At 36.2% G+C, this 14966-nt stretch overlaps 1 protein-coding gene across 1 annotated transcript in view; it reads right to left on the reverse strand.

Annotated features, from left to right (window-relative positions):
• The window catches only part of LOC135212583 (uncharacterized), a 94885-nt gene extending 84724 nt beyond the window's left edge, over window positions 1–10161 (reverse strand). Inside the window, exon 1 of the mRNA XM_064246128.1 lies at window positions 9829–10161. Within this exon, the coding sequence (XP_064102198.1) occupies window positions 9829–10030 (202 nt within the window). The 5' untranslated portion in view covers window positions 10031–10161. The remainder of the gene's footprint in view (window positions 1–9828) is intronic.
• Window positions 10162–14966: the final 4805 nt, after the last annotated feature.

Genomic DNA, 14966 nt, shown 5'->3' on the forward strand with positions numbered 1-14966 from the left:
CCTAAGAACTTTATCTAAGCATAAAAAGTACTATGCTTTAAAGAGGCCAACATTATTATATATACATACACACACACACACACACACATATATATATATATATATATATATATATATATATATATATATATATATATATATATATATAATGTCTGCGTGTGTAAATTTTATGTATAAATATGAGTGTGAAAGGAGAAAATTTTGTGAACTCAAGAGTAGGCCTATATGATCCTGTAATGAAACAATATTTGGGAAATGCCACTTTTTTTTTTTTTTTTGCGAAAGCCCGAATCCGTACCTGGCTAGATTTAAAAAAATAAAAGAAACTTGGTTGTGATATGCGACTTAAATGCAAAAGTTCGCCACAGAAGATGTTCTGTTAGTAGGTTATGGCATTCAGCAGCAGAAACATAAATGGGGCCGTGACCATTGTCATTTTGTTTGTGGAGCCAACCCCTATTAGAAAAAACCGATATAAGAAATTACACACAATCTCCTTCAGGTACACATGATATAAACATTCTAGTAACAAAAGCTGAACTCTGACACTACACAACGATGCCACGTTCCTCATTTGAATAACAAAAATCCCTAAAAGACTTCTTCGGCAACACTTCGACACCTTATCTGCAGCTCACATTACAGAGAGAGATCTGAGAGAGAGAGCTGAGACCCTGCTGGTGGCCTTGTTCCAATTTTTGAATGAAGAGAGAGAGAGGAGTGAGAGAGAGACGATCGTACGATGCCGTTAAAAAACTGATTCCAATTACAGATGACTAAAACTGGTAAATTTAGCCTGAGAGAGATGAGGAGACGAGAGACTGAAGAGACCGACGAGATTGAGAGAGTGAAGGACGAACGAATCTTTCCATGAGAGATAGAGAGAGAGCTATGAACACCACACCCCCCGAGACGAGAGGAGAGGGAGAGAGACTCTCATTCTGTAGCAATGAGTCCCGGTTTTTAGTTAGTTTTTTTTGAATAATAATCCTACTTGTAAATCCAAAAGGCCGTTTATCATATTTTATTATATATATATATAATATATATATATATATATATATATATATATATGTGTGTGTGTGTGTGTGTTGTATAGCAGACTAAATGCTCCATGTTAAATAATTTGAAAAAAATATATAAAACAATGTTCTGTACCCAATGTAGTTTAAGTACGATAGAAAAAAAAAAACACATTTTCAATCCTGCCCCTACTCTTAACGTGCCATGAATAATAAAAATAATAATAATAATAATAATAATAACAATAATAATAATAATAATAATAATAATAAAAAGGAAGGATGAACATCAAAAGTCTCCTACTTAACCTCCCTTCATTAGACATATACTAAAGGTACCTATATTGGCAAACAATTGCACAGAATAAAACTGGTAGAACTGATCCTTTAGAAATTTTATTCCCCCATCCTAATAGTATTGTTTCAGTTTTTTTTAACATCTATGCATATTAGCCAATGTTATCACAGATTAAACAACAGAAGAATAACAACATGAGCAATAAAAATGTAATTCCCCAAAACAGATTAAGACAACAAGAATTTTAACCAACATGAGCAATCAAAACTAATTCCCCAAAACAAGATTTGTTTTAACCATGGCTCCAAATTCACATTTAACAGTATCTTCTTCTTCCAAACAGTCGGTTGACACAAACGAAAATGGAAGCGAGACCAACCTCTAAAAATGCAGTGACGTCACGGATTGACGTCATGAAGTCTGTGACGTGGAGGTCACTATCGAATTCCTATCAAGATCTCACATAAGCGGGGGGTTTATCTTCAGACATCATGAGCTGCGTACGGAGTGAAGTCCCAAGCCACAAGACCCCCTCCTCTCTACCCCCTTCCCCAAGCCACACCACAAAGATCCCATAGCCCCCGCCCCCAAGGAGCTAGGGGACCCATCCTGAGCCACAATGCTTATCTTTCAAGATCCTGCAGCGCCGAAGGGGGTAACAAAGCAGCGGGTCCGGGTGTCTAAAAGCCAAAGCAAGGGATGCATTAGCGCCATTATTCATTTCTACATTTTGTTGAGGAATCGGTATTAAAATATAAATAGGCCTAACAACCCCCGCCCCCAAAAGGAGTGCTTCACATATCACTAAATGTCCTATTTAGCTCAGGAGTAAAAATTGGAAGAAATATAAGGCCTAACCCACAGAGGAAAGAGTTCACAGATATTTAAAATGGAGATATAGTAGGCCTAACCCACAGAGGAAAGAGATTCACAGATTAAAAATTTAAAAATTGGGATGAAAATATAAGTAGGCCTAACCCACAGAGGAAAGAGATTCACAGATTATTTAAAAATGGGATGAAATATAAGTAGGCCTAACCCACAGAGGAAAGAGATTCACAGATTATAGAAATATAAGTAGGCCTAACCCACAGAGGAAAGAGAAATAAGTAGGCCTAACCCACAGAGGAAAGAGAAACATATAAGTAGGCCTAACCCACAGAGGACAGAGAATCACAGATTGCTATTATCAGCCTAACTGCAACCCAAGCTGGAAAGACTGAATGCTAAAATGCCACAGGCCCCAACAGGTAAAGCAGCCCAGTGAAGAAAAATACTGAAATAAAGAACATACTATTAAGAGAAATGACAAAGACAATCAAATACTATAAGTAGTTTAAGTTCAGAATGTTCCAAAGTCATTTTCTTCAAAGTACCTAGAATATATCGGATGTGCCGACTCGACATGACGATCACAGGCGTTGGGACAACCGGTTTAGATTAATCAATAACGATTGAGAGTGCGGTACATGACATCTGTTTCCGGCGAAATTACTCATGTACGGTCAATAAAACTACAACGAAATCACCCAAATAACATTTTTTGCATAATGGTTAATCTTCCCAGCAACTTGGTCTAACCTACTATGTTCTTCTAGACCTTCAATGACTAGGGACTTATTGCTTGCATTACAAAGACCTATAAAGACATTCTGATTATATCTTTATCTAATATATATATATATTATATATATATATAGATATATATATATATATAATATCTATATATATATATATATATATATCATAATATATATATATATATATATATATATATATATATATATCTTTATATATATATATATATATATTAGGAAGGCCATGGACCCTCTCCTTTAAAATTGACATTATTTTATTTATCCTTATTACTGTTTATGAGACTGCACTATCAAAACCATTTTTAATAACAACCATTATTTGTCATTATATCATCCTATTCAGTTTTCCAACGACAAAGTAAAATCCTCAAATTTACATAAATGAATTTTGGAGGCTGATTCTTCCTCCAGAAATTATTTACATAAGTTGAAGATTTTTTCTTTTGAGACCAACGTATTGACGCTGGAAAACTGAACCGGATGCTAAATGACCAACAACAATTGCATAAATATATTAGTTTCGACAGTGCATTTCCATAACCAGTAATAAATATGAAACAAATACTGTTACTTCTTCTCATCCATCGTTTTTAAAATCTAAAACATTTTCTGGCTATTTCTTCCATAATTTTCACAAACAGTAATATTCAAGTCTGTATTTACGTTTTGCCTTACTCTTAATTAACGTAATGTCTTCGACATCAACGTCTTAATGAAGGTTACGAGACTAATTCCCCTCAACTTTTATAACGACCAATCGCAACAACACACAGATTCCCAAATCATCAATGCGTCATCTTCGAGAAAAGAGAGAACATGCAACTGTCGCTAAACAAACAGAAGTATTCATTCGTATTCACATCGAAGCTTCACAGCAAGGAGGCTCAAGTCTTGCCATTAACAAATGATGGTCATCCGTTGTACACACCGGAGGGACGTGGGAACGCAGGTGAGGAAGGAAGAGTACCTGAAACATTCCCATAGGGACGGAGGAATGTATGGGAAAGAATGCAAAATGTCTTTTCCATGTGGGACATGCGCCGTACGTAATGAGCTATGTTGAAACCACATTCACACTTTATATATATATCTATATATATTTATATATATATATATATATTGTATACGTAATTAAAAACTGTCGGTACAAGAGTCAGATGATAGAATCGGCCTTGATTAAACAGACAGGCAATGAACATCTCAAAGGGCGCATGGGATTCAGATGTTCATTGATAAAATTTTCTTCAAGCAACGCTTAAGAGGATTAAAGAAGGATTATCAGTGGGAGTGACCTAAATTGGCTTACCTGTGGATGGATCTCTTGGTATAAATACCACCTTTTCTGTAACTTTTCTCATTCACTCTACCTAAAGAGAGAAAGACAGCAGCCTCTGAAATATAGTATTTTTTCTATATATTTTGGCGTTTTTATGGCTCCTTTTATTACATGGAATTCTGTTGTAACAGAATATTTTTTACCAGTCACATATATATATAATATATATTATAATAGGCGTATAACGTAGTAATATATTACTTTATATCGACTTATATATATGCATAATGTTATGTAGTGAGTTTCTCTTGGGGAACCTGAAGAAAAGATAAGCATGAATAGGCCTATTGATATGGTTGGAAATACGGCTTACTTGCATGCGTATCAGCCTAACGCCTTCAGGTACAAGTTTTAAGGGGGTGAGACTACCAGACGGCTACAATTCTACCAAGCCAGCAATCAACAAAATACCAGAATAATCAATTGGTCACCAAGCGCCAATAACCAGAGAACTCGATTGACTTGCAAAAGCAACCATGTGAATAAAAAGCACCCTTAACAACTGGCAAGCTATTAGTATCCAAGGGAATACGAATTGTCAAATCAAATCAAATGAAGTATCCACAAGGGTATCCAACATCAGTAAACCAGTATGATGCAAGTACCGTCATAACCAACCTGTTAACGATTGCCAGTTCCACTGGAATGCACACTGCACAGTACTACTGACCAGTGGAATTAAATGCGAATACAGTCTTGCAATCAATATGATAACCAGTAACTAACGGGATACATTCAGTGACGCTCACCAACGTGACATCAAAAGCTATCGATTTCGAAGGACCGATGTGTTGTAATCCCGATATTCAGGTCGAATGCGTCGCGATAGTACTAACTGGTCGTTGCCTAGAATAAGAGGGTCTGTTGTAAGACCAATAGCATATGTAGCGTGATCACTGGGATGCTTTCAACGTTAGTACTAATAAGAATACCAAAACACAACATTATAAATTAACCAAATCTCTGAAAAGACTAACTAATAATTTTAAAGTGCATAGGCCTAACTTGTGCTAAATTTAAATATCTGGGGGCTCAAGCTCCAGGATTTAAGTCTAAGATTATTTTGAATTACGGTACTCAGCATATAATGAACAGGTTCTCCAACAACGTCTGAAAATAGCGAAAAGGCAAACAAGTACTGATATATTTACATGTAGTGACTGATTTCATTTCAATCCTATTCTTATTAAGTTTTTCAGACAATTTAGCTTTTTTTTATATTTCACTTCTCTTGTTCGGCTGTTTTGTTTCTAGCTCTGCTTTGGAAATAAGTACAAATGTAAAGTATGCTGAAGTTTTGTTTTTAAATTATTTTATCTTTCTTTAAATGGAAGCGTCATCCGCCCTAAAACTTAGCCTAAACCAAACTACTGAAAATTACTTGATTAACCACAAGTATTATCTAAATGGTAGCGATTTTTTTTATATGTATGCTAACCTGAAACTATATACAAGTAAATTAGCCTTAAAATAAACTCTGAAAGTCTGAGCAACTGTCGATTATTTCCTAAACAAGAAAATAATCGGTGACTGCTTTACGAAGTTGGTAGACGAATGTAACGAGACGTTGAGAACAAAATTTCTGCCTTCTCATCATGTATTCTAAACTAGAGTTGACAATATCACAGAAACTCCGATCAAGGAAAACAGAAATCGGCTTTGTTTGAACTTGCAATCATCCAGAATATCACTCACCGCTGGCTATCACCCTCAAACCATGATACCGGTACTAGTTGAAAATTGGGTGGTTACCACCCACCAAAGTCGCTCTACTATTCCCGAGTGAGGTGCATTCAATTTTACACCCGTGCGATCGCACATCAATATATATATAGATATATATATATATAATATATATATACATATATATATATATAATATAATTTACACATGTATGTATATATTGAGAGCGAGAAGACAAAACTTGACAAATACCATTTCTTAAGGAGCAAAGCTCATAATTGTTCCCTGCGTATTGAGATAGATGTTGATTACTTTCATCCCTTACAATCCTCTCTCTCTCTCTCTCTCTCTCCCTCTTTCCCAATCCGTCACCGTATGCATAGAGCGTTGGGAGGGGGGGAGGTGAGGGGAGGGGGAGGACATCCGTCTTCTTGAATAAGGGGTGTGAGGGCGTTGTTATACCAACCTCAGTCCAATTAAGGTAAGGACGGGCGATAAAAGATCCCAACTTGGCATGAGTTTTCCGCAACCACTTCGGGACGTCTAAAAAAAAAAAAAAATATATTAAAAATAAAAAGGCTTAGAGAAACCTTCGTCACTAACCAATGAAAATGTCTTCCCACAATTTCTTAAGTCTATAACACTTTCAGGCTAATTTATCATCGCGCCTTGATGATGCCATTGTACATTTATTTACGGGGGGAGGGGGGCGGTGATAACAATTGATTTTATCCATCCACCAATTTTTTTTTCTTTTTTTTTATTTGGGGGGGATAAATTAACAATTGACTCACCTATCACCCACAATTAACTTGGGGATAACTCGATATTTGATTCGTTCATCTCCCAATTTTTTTTTCTTGGGGATAATTTAACTGATTCATCCATCCCCGACAATTTTTTTTTCTTAGGAATAACTCAACAACTGATAAATCCCGCTCCCCCTTTTTTATCTGGGGATTCTTGATACTAAACTTTAATTGATTGTTTCATACATCCCCACAACTTTTTTTTTATTATTATTGTATCTTTCAGATTTGGGCTTCATATGGATAATAAGGATGATTAACACACCACCCTATAAATAAGAATATATTTCCTGTCTATAGTATACACACACACACACACACACATATATATATATAATATATTATATATATATATATATATATATATAAATTTTCTTCGATCCTTCTTTCCTCCATAACAGCCACCCTAACTGATAGTAAAGATAAATATTCATTTCGAGTAAATGTATTTCTGACAAATTTCATTCCACTGATCTATTGGCGTTCAATAACTTGTCGATCATCATGAGTCTTCATTAACATAACCACTTTCGACGACATTAAGGTTTACTGGATGTCCAGATTTAAAAGATAAAAACTTTTACTAATCAGAAGCCTTATAGTATTTACTTAGCTTTCCTGACCTGTACTGATGTTTACAAAAACAAAGAGAACATATATTTTGTATATATATATATATATATATATATATATATATATATATATATATAAAAAAACCACACATATATACACATATATGTGTGTGTCGTACCACCTGATCTACGTGCATTTTCTCTGTAAGAGTATTTTTCGCTAACCTCGATTTTCTTATTTTAAAAGTTTTATCCAGCCGACCGGCTGGATAAAACTCCTTCATTAAAATAGTAATACGGGAATTTTTTAAAGGACCATAAATAATTTGAAATCCCAGTACTTAAGACTTTTTCTCATTCAAATTCTCTGGTAGCACGTTCGATTAAAGTACCGGAGGAAACAAATGGTTGGGCCGCCTTCCTTCATCACCCAGTATGCCTCTGTCGATGAAAGCAGCGAATTAGGTAACATGATTATTGGTCGACTTTTGTGGGTCACGGCTGGGAGGAAAAGGGATAATGATAGATGAATTTTATTTGTCCCCAAGAGTAAAATCGCTCTCTAGGTCGGTTATTTTACTGTTAGATGAACCGGCAGCATTGTCAATACAATCTGCAGCAATTTTTATTGGCTTCTGAATCACAGGAAATGCGGCGGCTAATCAGAAAGGACGTAACATAACGCTATTAATAAAAAAAATCATAATTAAAAATTGTCGGCATTCTGCTGTAAATGGCTTCAAATTATCCTCTCATTATAATCGCATTAAGACGTAACCCAAACAAGTTCCCCAGTATAGAAAAAAAAAAAAAAATAGTTTCCCCTCTAGAGCCTCAAGTATTATATTTATCAAATGACCCGGAAAATCGGTGACAGACAAGATATTGTGACTGATAAGATATGCATCACTAAACAAATAAATATAATGCCATCAATTCAGTCCTAGCCCTATTAGAAATGTTATTTGTGTACATAAGCCACTTAACACGTGCATAAACAACCCCAACCCCCCTTATGTTAACACAAAACTCATTGCTTATATATATATATAGTATATATATATTATAAACGATCTCACTATATTAATATAATAATTATCGACTTTCTACAAACGAAAACAGTTTGCATTTAAAATTTATAAATCATGAAGCATTCCCTTATCCCAAGGATTTAAGCTATTGCACTATTTATTCACACATTTCTATATCATGTGCATTACGTAATTATCCTGTACGAATGGGTTTACCTAACCAACACTTTCCCAGACAATCTGCTAGATTTCGCCTCAGAGAGAGAGAGAGAGAGAGAGAGAGAGAGAGAGAGAGAGAGAGAGAGAGAGAGAGAGAGAGAGAGAGAGAGAGAGCCATTAAACGCAGGCTTGGTTAATACTTTACGTGGACTATCAGTACATCGAGAGCGAATTAAAAAAATTTTTAACAATGTTTGTATATAACAACTAAACCTTGTAAAAATAAAGCATTAATGACCCTTGCAACAAAACTTTGTAATCTGGTGCATGTTGCAAAGAGGCCATAAAAATGTGCTTCGCGTTCCACGAAGTTGATTACTTTCGTGACCCGACGTTTGTTGCAGGATAATTCAAAGCAAGTTATACTTCTGGGGCGAGGTTGATTGTTGTTACAATCGATGATAGACGAATTATAGATAAACCGAGAAGCGGATATCTGGCAGGACATTTTTTGACTCCATATATTCTATTATAATTTTGATTCATTTATAAAATTATTGTAAGCTATAAAACTGGCTCCTTTACATTTATACAAATGTACGTCATGCTTTGAATACTTAATTGAAAGAATAAACTAATAAGGATAGCTTTTCTTCTTAAAAACAAAGCTAAGCTTTTCATAAACCTTATAACACAAAGCTTGAGTGAAGAGGCCTAGCCTATAGAAACAATGAATGAAAACAAAAAGTCATTTGCATATGGCTAACCAAAACACGCTCTAACTTCCCTCAAACTGCTAGGAAGTCTCAAAAGGTTTTTATGGCCAGAGTATAAACAGCGCCGCCATGGAGACCGAGGGAGAGAGAGAGAGAGAATGAAAAAAAAAATGGGATAAAAAAAAATTTCGGAAGTAAATGAAAGAATGCAGACAAGCGGCGCCCGGACCCTCGTCTCTACTGACATTGAATGCCATTTGTTGTGACACTTACTGTTAAGAGAAGCACCAAGATTTTATAAACCTTTTAAGTTTTTTCCTTTTCATCCTACGTGTAGCTGGAGCACGAAGCAGCGATTATCTATGGTTGTATTATTACTGCTATTATTATTATTATTTGCAACCCGAGGTCCCAAAATTTGAAATCGATTTTACAAGTTATAGCTAGTAGCTAGTAGGTATTTTTAATTTCCAACTTAGCTAGCGATGCATAAAGCGTAAGAATGACAACAAATGCCCACTTATTAACAATTTCACCGCATGAATTAGCTTAGTAAATAACTAGTTTCTGTCTCCATGCAAAGAGCAATTAAAAGATATTTTACCTTCTTTATTTTCTTCCGTGGTGTGAATTCTTCTGAGCGCCGGGGGGGATGGGGTGGTGGTGTCATTTGAAGTATCTGTAGTGGAGTTTTTATGCAAATATTCTCCCTTAGCAACCCTAATGTCGGCCAGCAAGTTTAACAAGACGAGGGCCATGACGCAGTAAGGCACACTCCTCCTCACTTCGCCCATCAAGCAGTCCATGATGATTAACCGATCGCAAACTTCTATGTCAAAATTACCCACGAATGGAGCGCATAAGATACGCCACGGCAGGAGCGCATGCCTATAGCATCCTTACTCAGTCACAGCTACACTCACACTGAAACGTCTCGTTGGCATTAGCCTAATTATAGGGCGTCTCTGATTGGCCGTCGATAAGACTTTCTGCGTTACGATTGGCTGGCTGTTGGAAGAGCGAGGTTCCTATTGGTGGGTGAGTTGCGTGTGGCCAGATGACAGTTTGGGATGGCCAGGCACCAGACTGACGGGTTCGGACGGCGAGCATAGCCCCTCACTTTCTTCAATAATCATTTGATTATTTACAATTTCGCTCTTATCGCTGAGTTTGTCCATTGCAGTCCTTTATGGATGCCACGTAAAGCAAAGAGATATGGTGTACAACGCGGAGACAAAGGAATTAAGGAGGCGGTTTATCGTCAAACTCGTGTTAAAACCAGTTTTGCCCTAGATAATTTTAATGAAGAAATAAGACTTTAAATGAGGATTCTTCCGTTTCGTGCGTCGTGCTATTTTACAGTTGCAAATAAATAAATAGTAGAACTTCATCTCAATGCTAGAAAAAAATAAACAAATAACGTAAACTGTATCCAAGAGAAAAAAAAGAAGAAGAAAGGACACCAAACAGCACACTCTAACAACTGTTGTTATTGAATCTTATAAACGATATTTATAAACTTCAATGTATTCACGCTTTGAGATGTTGCATTTCCTGCTAAAGTAACCCGTCGTAGAATGAAGGCGCCACCGAACTTGGTACCAAACCAGTGCAACAGAAAGTCAAGGTAGCGGATTAACGCTTTAAAAGAAAGTTCTGGCGCCAAATGGGGAGCGAGAGAGAGAGAGAGAGAGGAGAAAAAAAGAAGAAAAAAAAGGCGCTTCCAATAGAGGTATCAAGGTACATTCGCTTACGATAAGAGACTGACAGCTTTTTGAGTGTCTTATATCGTGTCGAACTTGGCAATGAGGTTTATTATTAAATGATGCATTATGCCTCTAAGCATTACGTAAATGCTTTTGTGATGTTTGTGTCTAATTAATACCAAGTTTCTCTTTCTCAGGGTTAAGAAAAGCGGTGGTGATGGAATATTGCGATGGAAATATTCTTCCACCATTCTCATTTGATTCCACCGACATTTTTACATTTTCATTAATGAACTAAATAAATACATTACTAAGATGGACCGTTCTCATTTGCCGAAATGTTGAAAGATACAGAGTATATATATGCATGCAGTTATCAGTCTACAAGCACACTGGGTACACAGTGGTAAATAGAATGTACTTATTCATGAATAAAAAAAATAAAATAAAAGTACGTGCAAATCTTGTTTAGTTAAAATACGTGGACGAGTAAGGTTACGTGTTTCAGTCCTGATATATCCTTTGAATTCTTACAAATTCCAAATGAAACATTTTTACTTACTACTTTCTGCTTTCCAGCTGCTGCTTTAATGATTTGGTTATTTTTTAAGAATAATGAATAAAAATCTTTTGTTGATTTTTGTCAACAGGATAAAAAGGAGCAATTGAATAAAATATAAGATACATTACTTCAGCGATTCCCAACCTGTTGCTGGCTCAATTCTATTAACTACAGCTAAAATTCTATTCTGTTTAAAATAAGATATTTTTTACGGTCAGTAAAGGAATCTTGTCCACAGAAGACATATCATGTACTATATGGAATCATGGTTATATCTGTAAATATGGAGTTATATAAATGGATTATGTTGTTCAGTTTTTTTTTTCACATTATTTAAAGTAGAAAAAGTTAAGTATATCTTAGTTAAACCAGACCACTGAGCTGATTAACAGCTCTCCTAGGGCTGGCCCGTAGGATTAGTAGATATTTTTTACGTGGCTAGGAACCAAATGGTTACTTAGCAACGGGACCTACGGCTTATTGTGGGATCCGAACCACATTATACCGAGAAATGAATTTCTAATCACCAGAAATAAATTCCTCTAATTCCGTGTTGGCAGAGCGGAGAGCGAACTCGGGCTACCAAATCGGTAGGCGAGCGCGTAACCAACTCATCCAAAGAGGAACTGTATTTGAAGAAGAATACATTTTGAAATTTATTTGAAAAAATGCAGAAAAAAAAATCATTCGTTTGGCTTAATATTGCTTATTATTAAAAAAAAATTAAATCTTTTATCAGAAAAATACTTATGCACATTTATGGTTATTTCATAGTATTTGCATAATTTTACGATGGTACTTTCAAAATTTAAGCGAAATGAATGCATTATATTCAATTATATGTCATCTTAAGAGGCAAATACGCGGGCCGTTATATATCTATGAGTATAAAGAGCAATTTTCGAAAATGTTCATATCTACTACATAAACATCAGAGTTGAACAAATTTCAACTGCGAATCTTCTCTAAAAAGTAATCCCACGTTCAAGATGTCTTACTAATTAAACTGTTCTACTGTTTTCAAAATTATGGTGGTGCTCTCGTTACCAGCCAGAAAACTGCTGGGCGCTCGTTAGTTTTAAAAAGAAGGTTGGGAACCCCAGTCCTATATTTGGAAGCTCTTCAGATCGGGATAGTGTTCAGCCACGGAGGCTGCTGTTATAGTAGATTCACATGAACCGTGCATTTGATGTCTAGGCCAGTCCCTTACGACGCTCCTGATTGGTTGTTGATAAGCCAATCATAGAGCTGGAAACTTTCAGTCTCTCGAGAGTTCACGTAGCAGGATGTATGTTCCACCTCCCCTGAGGGACATTTTTGACAGACGTATCCCTTAGGAGAGGTGGAACATACATCCTGCTTATGTGAACTCTAGAGAGAGACTGAGAGTTACCAGCCCTGTGATTGGCTTATCATCAGCCAATCAGGAGCGTCGTAAGGGACTGGCCTAGACATCAAATGCACAGTTGATGTGAATCTGCTATAGTATACTCTTAGCGTTTATTACCGTTGTCTTGAACGCTTAGTAAAATTGAAAATGTGTGCGCAAGAACATACGCACAGGTGAATGCATCGCCATAAGATTCAGTCTTACAAGATGCGTTTACAAGGCGAATAATAATAAGTCTAATACACACCATTTCAATTATGTAACTAATAATGATAACTCATCTTTACACCACATACACAAATCAAAATAATTTCTTAGAAGTTTTGTTGATTGGTTCATGGAGTCATGACCATTACTATATATATATATATATATATATATATATATATATTATATATATACGTATATGTAATATGTATATGTATATATATATATATATATAATATATATATATATATATATATACACTAACTTGTTGGCGCGCGCTATGCGCTCTGGAACCCGGGGTTGTTGTCTCCCATACCCTCCACCGCCTACACCCGAGGCGGACAAACAGAGTTGCAGGAGGAGGGTTGATGTCCCCCCTACCCTCCCATTGTCCTAACTATCCCGAGAGAGAGAGAGAGAGAGAGAGAGAGAGAGAGAGAGAGAGAGGTTGATGTACTATTACACAGGTTGCAACGAGAATATGAACTGCATAACGAGTTAGTCTGTAGGAGGAAACGAAACATTTTTTCCTTATTTCATACTGTTCATAGATTTAATCCCTTTTCTGTTGTGTCCCATATATGAGGATAATGCTTCCCGTTTTCTGCTGCGAAGATGAAGCGATATATTTGGGACTAGGGAGTCGATGAGCCTTTTCGACATCGCGCCATCCAAATTTAGCGCTCCGTCACATCAGATGCAACGTTATGGAATGGAGGAGGAGAAGTACTACCCAGCGGTAATGGAGTCTTATCTGTGTAATCAAAAACAGTTTGTGTTCGTCAGAGGCGACGGTTCTTAGGGGAAGACAGTAAATTGTGATACTCGACAATCTGCATTAGAACCAAGGCCGTGTGTTGGACATCAACGTCTTCCTTGCCATCCGAGTGAATGGTTTCCCAAACATTATGTGTGTGGTAATTCAGAAGACTTAGATACTCAAAAGGATATCATATCACTGACTGTAAGGTATTCTAAATGCTAAAATGAATAAACTTGAATAAAATGAAACGTGAAAGGTTAAGAAAACTGAAGAAGGATATTTTCGAAGATTCTTCAGTGAAGAAAATTGTCATTTTGTTTCCGAAGCGCGACTTCAGATGTCGCTAGTGTGGATATAAAGTTTCAAAATTGATAATTCGAGTAACATTCCTCTTCCATTATTTTAAACCCTTCATGGCTGACGTTCGGCTGATACAGTCATGTTGATTTCGTTAGTAAACAAGAAACAATCTTCAGTTTGAGATTGTTTCTTGTTCACCGACAAAATCAACAAACAAGAAACGGGAACTTGAAACATAAACTATCCTTGAAATATCTGATCGTAGACGCAAGCGTCACCCATAGCATATACAAGGATCCTTAGGCCTATATAGTACACCAAGGAGGGGCCAGTTACGAGAGATACAACGCGACTTTGTTCGATGGCTGCGGATTTCATATACATACATACATATATATATATATATATATATATATATATATATATATATATATATATATATCTGGGTCTCACTTGAAGAAGAAGAAGAGGAGGAGGGGGAAGAGACAGAAGCTGATGACCAGTACACAGCATTCTAGTTTAGGTGATTGAATGCCTTAGAATTTTCGGGCGTTAGATAGAGGTAAAAAGATCATTTATATAAATATTCCAAAATTCATTTTTGACGAGGCGTACGTTGCTTCCCAGTTAGGAAGTTGAATAACATAATACTCAATTTTTCATTTCTCCAATTTAGATGCACTGAGCTGAATGTGGGCTATTCACTCAATTTGTTTGATTCATAAGACAAAAGGCGCCGTTCGTTAAGATAACAAAAATAGAGGTGACTATGCTCTCTCTCTCTCTCTCTCTCTCTCTCTCTCCCAGGTGAAAG

Source organism: Macrobrachium nipponense, chromosome 41 (assembly GCF_015104395.2).
Source record: "Macrobrachium nipponense isolate FS-2020 chromosome 41, ASM1510439v2, whole genome shotgun sequence".
NCBI lineage: Eukaryota > Metazoa > Arthropoda > Malacostraca > Decapoda > Palaemonidae > Macrobrachium > Macrobrachium nipponense.